Source organism: Musa acuminata, chromosome BXJ1-11 (assembly GCF_036884655.1).
Source record: "Musa acuminata AAA Group cultivar baxijiao chromosome BXJ1-11, Cavendish_Baxijiao_AAA, whole genome shotgun sequence".
Taxonomy (NCBI): domain Eukaryota; kingdom Viridiplantae; phylum Streptophyta; class Magnoliopsida; order Zingiberales; family Musaceae; genus Musa; species Musa acuminata.
Genome location: NC_088337.1, coordinates 17,798,134 through 17,814,928, shown reverse-complemented (window position 1 = coordinate 17,814,928; position 16,795 = coordinate 17,798,134). Strand labels below are relative to the sequence as shown.

General features: G+C 36.3%; 1 protein-coding gene across 17 annotated transcripts; it reads right to left on the bottom strand.

Moving 5' to 3' along the window:
• Positions 1-443: 443 nt before the first annotated feature.
• On the bottom strand, positions 444-8,638 carry LOC103973464 (probable LL-diaminopimelate aminotransferase, chloroplastic). 17 transcript variants are annotated; one of them, XM_065089912.1, is made up of 10 exons: positions 8,516-8,638; positions 7,036-8,436; positions 6,245-6,365; positions 4,089-4,413; positions 3,368-3,472; positions 3,119-3,223; positions 2,891-3,008; positions 2,292-2,612; positions 1,007-1,213; positions 444-935 (listed from the first exon to the last, which is right to left on the bottom strand). In XM_065089912.1, exons 6-10 carry the CDS (start codon positions 3,172-3,174, stop codon positions 705-707), a joined length of 933 nt encoding a protein of 310 aa, XP_064945984.1. In that variant the 5' UTR covers positions 3,175-3,223; positions 3,368-3,472; positions 4,089-4,413; positions 6,245-6,365; positions 7,036-8,436; positions 8,516-8,638; the 3' UTR covers positions 444-704. The 17 variants fall into 17 exon arrangements, 16 of the variants coding, with proteins under 16 accessions (XP_064945984.1, XP_064945983.1, XP_064945986.1 ...); XM_065089911.1 differs by having other exon boundaries at positions 6,245-6,361; XM_065089914.1 differs by lacking the exon at positions 4,089-4,413 and having other exon boundaries at positions 7,036-7,098; positions 7,171-8,436.
• Positions 8,639-16,795: the final 8,157 nt, after the last annotated feature.

Genomic DNA, 16,795 nt, shown 5'->3' with positions numbered 1-16,795 from the left:
GAATCAAATATTATCTTATGCACCCTTATCGATCAAATTATGTCTTCATCATTTATCTTTGCAAAAAAAATTATTATTATAAATTTTGCATTTGCATGACAAGTCCGCAATTGTTTGTAACAAAGGCATGAACTATGGCGGTAGCATCTTGCGCTTATTAGGTATGATGACTAGAGTCCAAATGATAAGAAGGATACGGGCAAGGGTTAATCATTCCATGAAACATGACTTCATAGAGAGAGAGAGAGAGAGAGAGAGAGAGAGGCATTCTCTAGGACCTGTCTCACATTACCGTTCCTTGTTGCATGCCTTTGCGATATTACTTAATCAAATTCCTATGCACAGACAAAATCCAGAAAACTATGCTGTTTCATGTGCTAAATGAGAGCATGAGTTGATCATAATCAGAAGGTAACATCAAAAAGCTTCTTCCAAAGAACAAGTAAATTCAGCTACTCAACAGGCATTTCTCAAATAAAATCAACAAAAACATGATAGCCTTGTGATTAAACCTTACAGAACATTCCAAAAGCCACAGAAAATTCACGGTGTCTCATATTTTGCCCTAGAGGCTGCTTATTCCTCCTCCCTGCGAACAAATGTATCTTTTTAAAATCAAGACATGTGATGATGAACAAACCAAACCAACGTGTTGCTGCATCACAATTGTACCATTCCAAAACAGTCTTCAACAGCAATCTAGATCACTTGTAAAGCTGTTTGATTCTTTTGGCAGCTTCCATTATGTTTGCTCTGTGACCAAAGGCGCTGACCCTAACAAAGCCCTCACCTGCAGGTCCAAACCCGCTTCCTGGGGTGGTGACCACATCCAAACCCGCTTCAGCCTGGAAAGTGTACCCAAAGCCAAGCGATTTAAATGTGTCAACAATTATCTCGGTGTTCTCTTTGTAGAATTTGATTGTTTCAACCATGGCCTGTACAATACCAAGGAATCTGGTAAGCATGTATCACCTATGCTAAGCAGCTCAATGTCAACAAAACTAACCTTCAGACCCTCGGGAGAAAGGCAAGCCAGGCCTCCAGCTTGTGCTATGTTCGATGCACCATTAAAACAGGTACAAACTATACGATTAAAATCCTTGGCAACAGGAAAACCATCAGAGAAAAGTAGTTCCTTCAGGACAACAGTCCAGCCAAGGCGAACACCAGTGAATCCAGCATATTTAGAAAAGGATGATGTTTCAATTGCTACCTACAAAAGAAAAGCTCACTTTTCCTCATATTTTAATGTAAATAAATGGATGCTGCAGCTATTGAAACTGGAAGTTGAGGCCATATAGGTTTGATATTAATTTTCTTACCCAAGTAACTTTTAAGAATATATTCACTAGTGGAGCTCCAAGATTAGCATTTACATAATGGATACTTGCTCAGATTTAGATACACGAAGGTAGTCTACGTGTCAAGTCAAGTGCTTCAGAAACCCCATGTTTAGCACATAGCAAAAAGAAGCAGTTGTTTGCTATAGAATGTCCTTATAGGGTGTACACCATGCACGGCTCTTGACGATAAGTTTGGGGAGAGCCAATGAAAGTGAACGTACCCCTCAAAATCAAGAGTTGAACCCTAGTCTCCCAGGTTGCAAATCAGCAACTTTACCGTATTGTACCGAAGACCACCCTCTACAATATCCTTCGAATAATGAAACCTTTGGATGAAACATAGAATTACATATATACAAAATGACACCTAGATAGACAGCAGCAGTTGGCAGCATTTCAAGTTGAATGGTTGGAAATACAATTCTAGACATTAATGCAGTCTGAACCCTAGGATGCTCCCATTACATTAAAAAGCAAATTCCAACATTTATTCCTAGGATTTGGCATTTGTACGTATGCATCAGAAATAAAAATGTATCAATCCAATATCCTCACTGAATGCAAGGAAAAACAAAGGGTTCTTCATGGTTTTCACAGGTGGTAAGTACAGCTTGGACCTTGGTATAAGTATGTAATCATGTGAACAATATTTCATTTGATACAGATAATAAATTCAAGATGGCAATAAGCAAGGACTTATACACTGGTCAAACCAATACATAAATACCGAAACATAAAGCTCGACACTAACATCAGCCATTCATTTTAATTTTTATTATTTAATTCAATGATGTCAGATGGTAAAAGTCTGTATATCATCCAGTATATAAATCTATCCTAACCATAATCATGTGTATAGATGCATTTACTTAAGCATAATATTGCATTTTTTTTACTATAATCATAAGTCAGTTTGCAAAAAGAAGATTGTTCCAGCACTGAACTCACCTCTTTTGCTCCAGGAATCTCATAAATAGAACGTGGACTGTCGTCTGAAATATACAGGGAATAAGCAGAATCAAAAACAACAATTGAGCCATTGTCCTGTGCAAACTGAACCAGATGGATCAGCTGGTCTCTTGTTGTTGCTGAACCCGTGGGATTGTTTGGTGAACAAAAAAATATAATATCAACATGTGAAATGGTTGACAAATCTGGGAAAAATCCATTCTCAGGTACACATCTCATGTATTCAATGTTTCCATATTTCTCAATATCCTTCTGAAATAAGCTAGTTTGTCCCACAATAACACTTGAATCTACATATGCCTGTAATAACAGTGGTCCTTAAGTAGACATATTTTACATATACCTTGAAGTTTGAAGATTTAACTCCCTAATAGATGACCATAAACATAGAAATATACACGTTGCATTGACATCAACCTATCCACTGAATACAAATGCCTAATGTTGATGCTCCTACTCCAAATAAGAATCAAAACCACATACTATAATAGCATTAACCATGTACAAATTTCAAAAGTAGCCTTCTATAATTAAAAAGAGAGAAAAGCATAAATTAAGGGTGTGCAGTGTAGTCTTACAGGGTACGATGGATCTTGAACTGCCATCTTCACTTCAGATCCAAAAAGGACCCGTAGAATGTATAAGAAAGATAAGGCGTATAAAACCAGTTTATCCATACAAACCACCCCCTTCCCTCTGAACCACAAAAAGTTCCTCAACTTGTAGACTCATAGAGATTAGTCATCATCAATTTCAATATAGGAAATAGAACAAAAACAAAGTGAAAACATGAAACGAAAAACAACCTGAAGCCGAGATATATCACATTTTGCACCATCTGAGACAAATATATCAGTTTCATCAATAGCAAGGTCTTTGTAATATGTTGAGGCTATAGCACCCCTTAGTTTCTGCAGAAAAAGTCCAACAAGTAAACGAATTATCAAAACAATACATATTACATTCAACTTCAAAGAATTCACAAATTGTTACAGAAAAAGGTGGTTAAAAAACAAAAAAAGAGAGAGAGAATGGTGTGAAATATAATTAGTTACCTTGTCCCCTTGTTCAGCTCCATAACCACTATAATTAGTTACCTTGTCCCCTTGTTCAGCTCCATAACCACTATATCCCTCAACAGTTGAGAGAGAATGTGCTCTCTGCATAAATAATATAATAAGTTCAATTTTTATACATGCAGAATAAGCAAAGATCCATGAATAATTCAAACAAATATGACCTACACTAAATTAAAAGTCTAATATTGTTAACCTTTTAGTAAAATCTCTATAAAAATACTGACAGAAACCACTGAAAAAAAAATTTGTAACCAAGAAAGTGAAGTTTTAGTTAAAACTTCAGGAGCTGTCAAGTTAATTAACAAACTGATTCTCTGGAAATAATAGACTCATCCTCATGCCATCTTGTGATAATATTCAATGATTTGCCATTTGACCTCATCTAACCTTGCATCTTGTTGTTGTATTTGTTGTTGACCTCGGACACAAGCCATATGACAGACTTTAGATATGATACAACTCCTTTTCATCTGTTTGTTGCTGTTAAACATGAACCTTAGTGAAAATACAACTTTATTTACACAATGTCATCACTCTCACCATAGCTTTGATTATTATAAAATTTCTCAGCAAGCAGAAAACTACATTCAAGAAGTACTTTGTTCGACAAATTTTGGTTAAAAGTAGATAAATATGAAAATAACAATCATATACAAAATTGATTGGCAAGTGTCTCACGAACTTAAGAAAATCATACAATCTTCTCAACCTCGGCCGCTTCAATGGCACCGTTGTGTCCTCAACCGAACGTGATCCCTCGACGTCACCAACGCCTCCTTCCATAGTACGGTAGAGACAGAGCAACGCTGCCTTCCATCCGCACCGTCGCAACCATCGCAGCGACAGGCTCTTGGCGACGCTGCCCCCAGCTGCAGCCACATCAACGCAGTCGCCTTCCAACCCCGGTGCTCTCACCCCACGCAGCGATAGAAACAGGGCAGCACTCTTCCTCCAACGCAGTGACTGCAGCACTGCCCTTGGCGTCCACCTCCTCGCAACTTCGCATCGACAGTGTTGATGCCCTTGACCAACACCAAAAACAGGAGTTGAGATTACAGATTTGCAGTCTTACGCAATGACCACTGATAACTCGGTGAAAGCACAAATTGAAGCATTGGAAATCAGAATTGAGAACCGACTGCAAGAAACACTTAATGATTTCAAAAAGAGCCTACTAGAGAACCTTAGCAAATTTCAACAAAATGGGGGATCAAGTTCTACACTGCATAGATCTGAAAATACAAGAAAAGGGCCCCAAGATTGTGACACAATCTACTCATACATGTAGGTGGATGGACAGCTCTCAAAAATTTGTCAGACTTCTATAGTGTTGGAATATCAGAGTAGGTTTGAAAGATTATCAAATCAAGCTAGAGATTGGTCGGAACGACAACTTCTGGATACATTTATTGAAGGTCTTATTCCAGAGATCCGGTGTGAAGTTAAGGCTCGTCAACCTCGCACTATGATAGCTGCGATCTCATTCGCACATCTACATGAAAAAAAAATCAACATGGAAAATCATGGAAACAGAAGTGATAACCACCAGATGATCAATATGCCACCCACCATATCTATTCCCAACCAAAGCCTTGACACCCGAGGACTAACCCAAGAAGAACTCAAGAAAAATTCAGCAAAGGGTTTGTACTATGATGAAAAGTGGAGTATGGAGCACCAATGTAAACAAGGACAGCATATGATGATTGAGCCAATTGGAGAGGAACCGAAAGCAAAAGAGTTGGACTCCGATCATGAAGGTATAAATTATAATGAAGACGTTGAACCTACCGTACATACAATGCATATATTAGCCGACTACTCTAACCCGCAAACTATGGAAGTTGCCGGAACTCTAGAGCATCAGCCTATTATAGTTTTGATTGATACTGGTAGCACTAACAATTCTATGGATAGTGAGACTGTTGACCGATTGGCCCATCACATTGAAGACTATGACAGATTCGAAGTAAAGATCATTGATGGACGGATTTTCACTTGTGATGGCAAAGGTTCAAAGATAAAATTGATTATACAGGGCCAGAAGTTTCATGCAACGATTACTACACTGAAAGATCGACCTGTTGCTTACACTCTCAAAAAGTGGATACCATACTTACTTGATCAAAAGGTTGTGATGCGTTGCAGATAGTCTATGGCTAAAGTGCTGAAAGAGAAGCTCCCCGAGATTGATGCTGCTCAGCCTTGAGGACAAGGCTGATTTGAAGAGGGAGGAACTGTTAGGAACCTTTTTCTGAGCTTTTGAATAATGTTTATTGAGTCTGTTTAGTCCAGTTGTTTATTGAGTCGGTTTGGTTCGGTTAGAGTCAAGTAAAGGTTTATTTAATATTTATTTATTATTAGAGTTCAAGTCCTGATGGACCCTAGGTGGAACTCTATAAATAGGGATGTAACTACTTCTTTTCGGTAATCTATGAAAAATATTATTTTGTCTTTGGACAAACCCTAGGAGGCCGATCCCCTCGAAGTGATCAAGGAGGGCCGATCCCCTCGAAGCGATCAAGGAGGCCGATCCCCTCGAAGCGATCATTATCATCCTCATTTCTCCCCTTTCTTCCATGATAAAACTTTAGGGTCTTATCATTTGGTATCAGAGCCTACGATAAGACTTTAGGATCTTATCATATAGTTTTTTAATGAGACTAGATTTGATGTATTTCAATTAAAGATCATTGTGCAGCAATGCATTTCATTTACAATAAACATAGTAACAGTATTTCTACATATAATAAGGTTATAAAATTCAAGTTTATGCAGACATTGGCATAACATAAAGAATATAAATAACCTATAAAAGATCACGTTTATTCCAATACAAGAGACAAGTTTTACCATAGCCATGGCAGAAGTTATAACTTCTGGAATGGGTTCTGTGGTGTCACCAATGCCAAGGCTTATGACTTGTGCATCAGGGTACTTTGAAATGTGTGCTGCTCTTCTTCTGGCGATCTAGCTTCAAGCAATTTGAGAAAAACATAAGTGTTCCAACGTAATGCAACAGAAAATAATATTCAGTCAAACAAATAAAACCTGGAAACTCGACACAATATGTTAAAAAATATGTTAGGTAGCAATTTTAAATCTCTTGCATCATAAGTCATAACTATGAAGAGAAAAAGTGAATACAAGGCTAACATTTTAAAAGTGCACAGTATATACAAGTATCTGCTCTAGGATTATAGCATAGTATGCTCAAATGCTATCGAAAAGCATGATTTGCCAGCATGCTAACATGTCCAAGCACAATTCAGAACTAGTAACTAACCAGATTTCAACTAATCGTTGGGTGGCATAGTCAAGCAACAGACATGAGGTATTCACCGTTGTAACAGGCATAAATTTATTGCCATATATACTGGTACACTCCTTGGTATTAAGCCTTTAAAGAATATCCAGTTCCATATAATACAAAAATAAAATTTAGGGATCAAGCACTCTGATTACCACTTCAAAAAATGGGTGCAAGAAACACTGGATGGGCAGCGATACATAAGAAATGAGGATGTGGTGTCATAGGTGGAAAAATGGAAATAAGTTAAGCAGGGTGGCTAGGTGGATAGGAAGGTTCCTTATCCCCCAACATGATTCATCAGAGGTCATAAACCATAGATTAAACCTTTTACCATGCCAGTTTGTGAAATGAATTACAGCAGCATGACCACTGCACAAGGACCCCAAGCATTTTCCTACAAGAGCATTTTAACATATCATAGTCAACATCATCATTAAAATAAACCATAATAAAGAAGACTACTAACCTCTGGGAACAGATAACCTGCTTGAAGTTTAACCATATGTTTCAGTGTGCTGAACAATGTAGAATAATCATCATGATGCATGTTATCTAGGCAACTGATTTTATCACATTATTAGAATAAGGGCATTTTTAGACTTGTTGACCTCTCCTGAAGTCATCGATATGAACACAGATAAATGATGAGCGGATAGGCTGATCCAACTACGCATAATGAGATAATTAAAAACATGAAAAAATACATTTCTCTGATAAACACAAGTGCAAAGAACAGTAACAACAAGTAATGAAATAAACTGATTAGCCTGTATGCAAAGAAAAAGTTATCCACCAACAAAACCACCTGCATTAAATCAGAATCAAGCAAAACACAAAAGAACATTTTCTGCAAGTTCACCTCATCAAATATATAGTCCTTTTTGAAACAAAGCATTCCAAAACCAAGGATTTGGTTATGTTATGTAAAATATAAGAAGCAACAAATGCAGATAAAGTGACCTAACAGAACAAGTAGCTACACATATGTGGCAGAAAAGAAAGGGCATGAAATTGCACATTTAGTTCTGTGCTCATAGTGATTGGGCCTTTCATTTGTTCAATCTCTTGTTCCAAACCCAAGATCAACATGTAGCCAACAATACCGAGGACTACTTCAGATACATAAGTACCCCTTTTAACAACATTGGGATATGCTGGATATCCAAGTTATCTAAGTTCAGCTTTGTCAAACTGAAATATATAGCCTTCCATCCTGCCACGAGATTATATTTAGAAGGCCTAACATGCCCCTGACCTAGGCCAAAGTTCCGAACTTTGTTCTATGTATTTATGATCTCCCAGTTCTGAACTTGCTTGAGCTACGGAATGTTCTCCCTAAATTCTTCAAAATGGTTCCACCCATCCTACCCGAAAACGCTAAGAAACGATAATTTTATTGAAAAACTAAACTTACGAATCTGAAGAATGGAGCAGAAAATTAGCTCCTAAAACATTACAGAAGTACAGAAAAGTAAACGGGCACTTGCTGCAGCAAGAACTCTATCGATTAACTTGAAACAAAAACAGAATAGCCGAGATACTGGCTATCAGGGCAGCAATCTTGATATGCCGAGTTAAAAATGTATGCCCGCGACGACAAACCAAAACTTACCAGCATAATACTTCGGAATGAAGGGAGTATATAGAATTACCGGTCTACTGCTCCGCAGGAGGAGCATCCACGCACTTGCAAACCCCATTTTTCCTAACCGACAGAGATACCGTAGACGACCTGCAACCAAATCATTCCCTGAGAAAAGACTGTAATCAAACTGCAAGGGATGAAAATGGAGCTCAAGCGATCCAAGAACCCGATGTTGTTGGTGGATGGGAGCCGTCCGGAGAAAGCGGAGGAGCTCGACTTGATGGCCGCGGGAATCTGCAGCGCGAACGATGCCATCGTGATGGAACCCTAAACGGGGCGAACGAGTCGGCCGCCGTTGCCTCTCAAACCGTGCGTCTTATATATGGCAGGTAGAAATCACGGGTCGGGTTTGCTAGACGCATACCCGTATCCGTTTAAATTGAATAAGAATACAGATGCGGGTAGGAAAATAAAAGTTTGAATTGGATGTCTAATTAGGTCTAAAAATAGATAGTATATAATTGAAATCGATACAAAATCTACAATATGTTATGTCCAATTTATGATTTATTAATTTATTAAGCCTAAAATTCTTTTGTCCAAATTAATGGTAATTTACTCATCAAATTTTATGAACTATATTAATTTAGACACATCCCATTTAAGGGTTTCAAGTCGTTAGAGACCAATTTAGTCCAAAATTAAATCCTATCAAGCTTAGTCTAATGGCGGTATCTTTAGCATCATAAATTTCTTCTACTTGAGCCTCGCATCTTATCCACTACTGTATCAGTTTTAATAATTTATCATAATATGATCTAATGAGAAGATTAACCTATTCATTTATTATTTATTTAGGGTGAACCAAATATTCAAATACTTGGGCCCATAATAATAAATCCATCAAATTCCTATAAACTAATTAAATGTTTTTAACTGTTGGGGTGGAATGCGTGAACCAAGGCAAATCTCTCTCTCGTACGTTTTGATAAACTATGAAATATATGAAACATAATTACAACATAGTTCATTTAGATCGTGAGCTTTTGATAACTATTTATCAGTAGGGAGGATTTCCTTAACTACTCAGAGATTTTCTCAACTGACTTGAGGAAATCATATTTGCTATCATGTCGATTGTAAGAGTAACTGTGGAGTTGACGTTGAGTTTCTTGAGCAGATTTGTAACCCAATTGAGTTCAGCGACGGTGGCGATGGTATGGTATTCAGTTTCAATTATAAATCGTGCAATTATTTTTTAGAAGTGTTGCCCACGGAAGAAGTGTCGATGTAGTGGGCGTAGCGACAACAACTACTGCTGCGACGTGAGCAAAGGTTGCGATAGGAAATTCTACCAATAGTGATTCGGTGGTGGATGACAAAGTCTCGGTGGAATTAGATCCGGAGATCGGATCAACAACAATTGCAGGGAGGTGGTTTGCTGTTGCTAGCGAGGATGATGGCGAGGATGGAGCAACAGCATCGATGACAGAAGAAGTACTAGTGTCGAGGCACCAACGCAAAGTGGCAGCATCGACGTCGAGCGTCTCCGCTGACAAGATTGTGTGAGGAGAAGAGGACTTGCTTTGGGCAAGATACCATGATAAACTATGAAATATATGGGTTTAACCACTACTCCGTGCTACACAGTCACTGCATTACATGAAAGCTGTCCATCAGGTAATGGAGGTCCCATGCATAAAAAAGATGAGATCCCAAGATTGACAAGGAAAGGCATGCATGCAACACAGCAGTTAGTGCTCTGATCCTGAAGCTTTGGCCATCATGAAACCTTTGTCCCGTGTTCGTCGAAGGGAAGAAGAAACGAAATAATTGTCTAGTGACACCAGCAACCATCCAATGGGCAAAACAAATAGAATGTGCAAATCCAATCCAAGGGGAACCAAAGGACCACTCTGTAACCGTTATTATTAAATATTTTAATTTAATAATAATATAACTGTTCTCATTATGTTTATTATCATGAATTTCTTCATTTATTATGATTTAAATGATTTTAGTTTTTTATTCTTTATGCATGAAACCGTTATTATTAAATTGAATATTTAATATCATTAAAGTTCTTAATTATGGTCCAAACGTTACAAATTTGAATTAATTCTTGAACGTTATGATTTGGTGATAATAAATGTTCTTGATGGGAGAACATCTATATATATAAGAATTTTGGTCCCTGGGCTCAATCATCTCTTTGAAGCGAAAGACTTTCCTACACCATCTAAAGCGAGAGTTCTGAGCCAAGAAGTACCAAAGTTCAAGAAGAAACCTCTGTAGAAATTCTTGGCGACGATGGCTGGAGGTACGCTATTTTGTTTCCGCATCAGTTTCTATTGTGTTTCTATTATAATGATTTAGAAACACAAGTTGGTTTCAATGATTTCTTACATTTGGTATCAAGAGCCTTTTGACCTTTGCCTTGATAAGAAAGAGTTTTTATTTTTTATGCCATGAAAATGATTTGATTTTGGTTTCTTCTTGATATATTTTATTGAAAATCATGAGGAAATATCATTTTCAACATTTTAGTTGGTAAAATGCTCGTATGCATACTTAGTTATATTAAATTATGCTTATGAGCAAATTTTTTATGTTTAAAATGTCTAGTGATCCATATAATCTTAATTAATTAAGAATTAGCCACAACATCCTTAATTAATTAAAATTATATATAAAGTTAAAATAAGGATCATATAAATAATTAGACATCATATTGTGACTGATTATATTTCATATAATAATTGTTATCCCATAAGATCTTTTATTATATTTAATATAATTAATCAGGATAAAATATCAGATTATTTTCATAATTTACCCACAGGGATTATGAATTGGAATATAATTTGATAGTTTTATCATAAAGACCATATGAATCTATTTGAATTAAGAATTTAGCCCACATGCAATTTTTATGTCATGAGATTCATATTTTTTTGCATGTTTCACATTGGTAAAACATGTAATTTAGTCTATTAAGCTTCAAATTTTGACATAAGCATGTTTGATTTTATGCAGTTTCTCAAACTGTTAATTTCTTTGATATTCGATGTGATATTCCTGAACTTAATGGTGATAACTATAAGATATGGAAGGAGAGGGTTCTCCTCCATTTAGGGTGGATGGATATCGATTATGCTATCAGGAAAGACGAACCACCTATAGTCACTAATACCAGCACTCCAACTGATATCACGTTATATGAGCGATGGGAGCGATCCAATCGGCTCAGCGTGATGTTTATCAAAACTAAGATGAATGCTGGCATACGTGGTTCTATTGACCAGCATGAAAATGTCCGAGACTTGCTAAAAGCTATTGATGAACAATTCGTCACTTCGGATAAGGCACTAGCAAGTGCCCTTATTATGAAATTTTTATCCCTTAGACTCACCAACATAAAGGGTGTGCGTGAGCACATAATGCAAATACGAGATATTGCGGCTCAACTTAAGAAACTTGAGGTTAATATGTCAGAATCCTTCTTAGTGCACTATATTCTGAACACTCTTCCACCTCAATATAGCCCTTTTAAAATTTCATACAATACACATAAGGACAAATGGTCAATCAATGAATTAATGACCATGTGTGTTCAAGAAGAAGAGAGGCTAGTGATGGAATTGAGTGAGAATGCATTAATAGTAACCACTCAAGGGAAAAACAAAACTGACAAACATCAAGCCAATCAGAAAGCTCATCAGCAGGGAAAAGGTAAAATACCACTCCAAGCTGATATTAAGAAAGAAGTAAGGTGTTTCTTTTGTAAAAGAAAGGGACACGTGAAGAAGGAATGCACGAAATTCCAACAATGGCTTGAAAAGAAAGGTAAACCAACTTTATATGTATGTTATGAATCTAATATGGTCAATGTTAATATTAACACTTGGTGGATTGACTCTGGATCAACAATCCATATTGCAAACTCTTTGTAGGGTATGCAAAACCTAAGGAAGCCAGTGGGAAGTGAGCAAAGCATCTTATCAGGAAATAAGATGGGCTCACATGTGGAAGCAATTGGAACATGCATTTTAACTTTAAGTAGTGGTTTTGTTTTAAAATTGGAAAGAACCTTTTATGTACCAAGTTTCTCACGAAACTTAATTTCTATTTCCAGACTCGTACCATTTGGGTATTCCTTTAATTTTAAAGACACATCATTTTGTTTATTACATAAATCTGATTATGTTGGGAATTGTATTTTGTCTGATGGTCTTTACCGTATTTTATTACAAAATGATAATACTCAAAGTTCAATGTATGTTCACGCTGGCATTAAGAGGTGTAATATTAATGAGGACTCCTCTATATTATGGCATCGGAGATTAGGACATATCTCCATAGAGAGAATTAAGAGATTAGTTAAAGATGGGGTACTTAGTACTCTTGATTTTACTAATTTTAAGACTTGTGTGGACTGTATTAAGGGAAAGTAGACCAATAAGTCCAAAAAGGGTGCTAATAGGAGTTCAGACTTATTAGAGATAATTCATACTGATATATGTTGTCCAGACATGGACATACATGGTCAGAAATACTTCATCTCTTTTATAGATGATTACTCACGATATATGTATATATATTTGCTTCATAACAAAAATGAAGCATTTGATGTCTTCAAAGTCTTTAAGGCTGAAGTTGAGAACCAATGTGGTAAGCAAATTAAAATTGTGAGATCAGATAGGGGTGGAGAATATTATGGTAGATATACTGAAAATGGATAAGCACCTGGTCCTTTTGCTAAGTTTCTTCAAGAACATGGGATTATTGCCCAATACACTATGCCTGGTTCTCCAGACCAGAATGGTGTTGCAGAAAGAAGAAACCGAATCTTATTAGACATGGTGCGGAGTATGCTTAGCAACTCCAGTCTTCCTAAGTTCTTGTGGACTGAAGTACTAAAGACGACTGTGTATATATTAAACCGAGTTCCAACTAAGGCTGTCCAAAAGACACCATTTGAATTATGGAAAGGTTGGAAACCGAGTTTGCGACATATGCGCATTTGGGGATGTCCGTCTGAAGTCAAGGTATATAATCCACAAGAGAAGAAACTTGACCCGAGGACTGTTAGTGGGTATTTCATTGGATATGTCGAAAAGTCCAAAGGTTACAGATTTTATTGTCCATCTCACACAACTAGGATTGTGGAATCAAGAAACGCTAAATTTTTTGAGGATGATGTGATTAGTGGGAGCGATCATATCAAGAACATAGTTTTCGCACATGATCATATAGAATCTCAACCTTCCACATCAAATGATAGATTGGTTATAGTTCACAACACTCCTCAAGTATAAACTAGTGCTGAACAACCAATCATTGAAATTTCATAAGTTGTTGATAGTATTCTAATAGAACAAGCAGTTCAGGAATTACAATAAGCTCCTGAACAACTAGTTGAACCACAAGTTCCTCAAGGAACCATTGGTGCAACATTAAGAAGATCTACTAGAAATAAAAGATCAGCAATTCCTAGTGATTATGTTGTATATCTACAAGAATCTGATTATAATATTGGAGCAAAAAATGATCCTGAAACATTTTCACAAGCCATGAGTTGTAAAGAGTCAAATTTGTGGCATGATGCCATGAAAGAAGAGATGAATTCCATGATGAGCAATGGAGTTTGGGATCTTGTAGAGTTGCCTAATGAAGTAAAGGCTATTGGTTGCAAATGGGTCTTTAAAACAAAGAAAGATTTGTTAGGCAACATTGAGAGATACAAGGCAAGACTTGTTGCAAAGGGATTTACTCAAAAAGAGGGAATCGATTATATGGAGACGTTTTCTCCTGTATCTAAGAAAGATTCTCTATATATAATTTTGGCATTAGTTGCTCATTTTGACCTTGAATTGCAACAAATGAATGTGAAAACGGCATTTCTAAATGGAGATCTAGAGGAAGAGGTTTATATGAAACAACCTGAAGGTTTCTCCTCTAGTGTTGGTGAACACTTGGTTTGCAAACTTGGGACGTCTATATACGGCTTAAAATAAGCCTCCCGCCAATGGTATTTTAAATTTCATGAAGTGATTTCTTCATTCGGATTTGTTGAAAATCCCATGGATCAATGCATATACCAAAAGGTTAGTGGGAGTAAAATATGTTTCCTTGTTTTATACGTAGATGATATTTTGCTTGCAACCAACGAAAAGGGTTTGCTGCATGAGGTGAAACAATTCCTTTCTAAAAATTTTGATACGAAGGATATGGGTGATGCATCTTATGTTATTGGCATTAAGATCCATAGACATAGACCTCGGGGCATTTTAGGTCTATCACAAGAAACCTATATTGATAAACTTTTAGAAAGATTTCGGATGAAGGATTGTTCACCAAGTGTTGCTCCCATTATAAAAGGTGATAGGTTCAATTTCAACCAATGCCCAAAGAACAACTTTGAAAGGGAATCAATGAAAAACATCTCATATGCTTCTATCGTAGGAAGCCTTATGTATACTCAGGTCTGTACAAGACCTGATATTGCATTTATTGTGGGGATGCTAGGTCGATATCAGAGTAATCCAGGTATAGACCACTGGAGAGCTGCAAAGAAAGTGATGAGGTATCTACAAGGAACTAAAGATTACATGCTTATGTATAGACATACAGACAATCTGGATGTGATTGGTTACCCATATTCAGACTTCGCCGGTTGTGTTGATTCTCGTAAATCAACATCAGGATATATTTTTATGATGGCCGGTGGAGCTATTTCTTGGAGAAGCGCTAAGCAGACCTTGATTGCTACTTCTACCATGAAAGCTAAGTTTGTCTCCTGTTTTGAGGCTACTTCACATGGTGTATGGATTAAGAGTTTCATTTCTGGGCTTAGAATCATGGATTCTATTTCTAAGCCATTAAGAATTTTCTGTGACAATTCAGCTGTTGTCTTTATGGCTAAAAACAATAAAAGTGGAAGTTGAAGTAAACATATCGACATTAAGTATCTAGCCATAAGAGAACGTGTAACGGAAAAGAAAGTGGTCATTGAGCATATTAGTACTGAATTGATGATTGCTGATCCTTTGACTAAAGGCATGCCACCTCTGAAATTCAAGGATCATGTAGAGAAAATGAGACTTGGTTCCACTTTGTAATGATATTGAAACTCTTATATATTATGTAATTTTCTCATTCATGTGCACATTATTTTGAGAAAATATATTGTTACTAGACCAAGAATAAACATAAGGTTTATTCATTAAGTAATATTACCATATTAAGATTAAGAAACTAAATACATCGTGATACATGGATGATAATACTCACTCTTAGAGGACTTATCACTATGATTCATGTATTTATTTCTTAAGAAAGTTGTTCAAGAAAAATTAATTCAAATTATTAAGATAAACGTATGGACCCAATGGGAGAATGTAACCGTTATTATTAAATATTTAATTTAATAATAATATAACTGTTCTCATTATGATTCATAATTCATTATCATGAATTTCTTCATTTATTATGATTTAAATGATTTCAGTTTTTTATTCTTTATGCATGAAACCGTTATTATTAAATTAAATATTTAATATCATTAAAGTTCTTAATTATGGTCCAAACATTACAAATTTGAATTAATTCTTGAACGTTATGATTTGGTGATAATAAATGTTCTTGATGGGATAACATCTATATATATATGAGAATTTTGGTCCCTGGGCTCGATCATCTCTTTGAAGCGAAATGCTTTCCTACACCATCTAAAGCAAGAGTTATGAGTCGAGAAGTACCAAAGTTCAAGAAAAAACCTCTGTAGAAATTCTTGGCAACGATGGCCGGAGGTACGCTATTTTGTTTCCGCATCAGTTTTTATTGTGTTTCTATTATAATGATTTAGAAACACAAGTTGGTTTCACTGATTTCTTACCCACTCCACCATGCTCTCAAACTCATCTGCTTTATCACCTCAAAAAGTCTAATCTCCACATGTAACCAATTGATGGAGGGCTTGATTTTTGTTTTGTCAGAAGAGAAAAAAAATAATTGCATTACTTGAAAATCCTATTACAAACTATGAAATTGAAAACAATTCGGGGTGCTAATTCTCATTCCATATCCAATCTAATTCAAGAAATTGGCCAAGGAGCACTTTTGTTGTCTTCTCTAAATACATGATTCCACGGAATGTTTAGGAAGATCTAAATTACATCCAATATGATTATGAAGAAACTATGGAGGATGTTCTTTCTACTCAAAATCTTGATAACTCATTCCCAATTATTCCGCATCAGTTTCAATGGTAAGTTTTGATATATATGGCTTCTCGAATAGCCAGCAACACCATTTTTAACCTTCTCATCAAAAGCCTCACTGTATACATGCCTTCCTCTTCTTCTTTGTCCCTTCACCACGCTATAAAACTTGTGCTTGATTCCTTTCTTTTTATCCAGACAGCATTTAGCAGGTCTCTCTCATGCTATATATGGTGTAAGTTTCTGCTCTCTCTTTTGGTTGGTACACCTATGATCTCATAGTT

What these genes read in the sequence shown, in the direction of transcription:
- LOC103973464 (XM_065089905.1), bottom strand. Translation starts at nt 3,174, where the DNA reads ATGAAACTGATATATTTGTCTCAGATGGTGCAAAATGTGATATATCTC. An exon ending in GTGATATATCTCGGCTTCAG is followed by an intron (nt 3,009 to 3,118) that starts GTTGTTTTTCGT and finishes TTTGTGGTTCAG; the next exon opens with AGGGAAGGGGGTGGTTTGTA. An exon ending in TTTCTCCCGAGGGTCTGAAG is followed by an intron (nt 936 to 1,006) that starts GTTAGTTTTGTT and finishes GGTATTGTACAG; the next exon opens with GCCATGGTTGAAACAATCAA.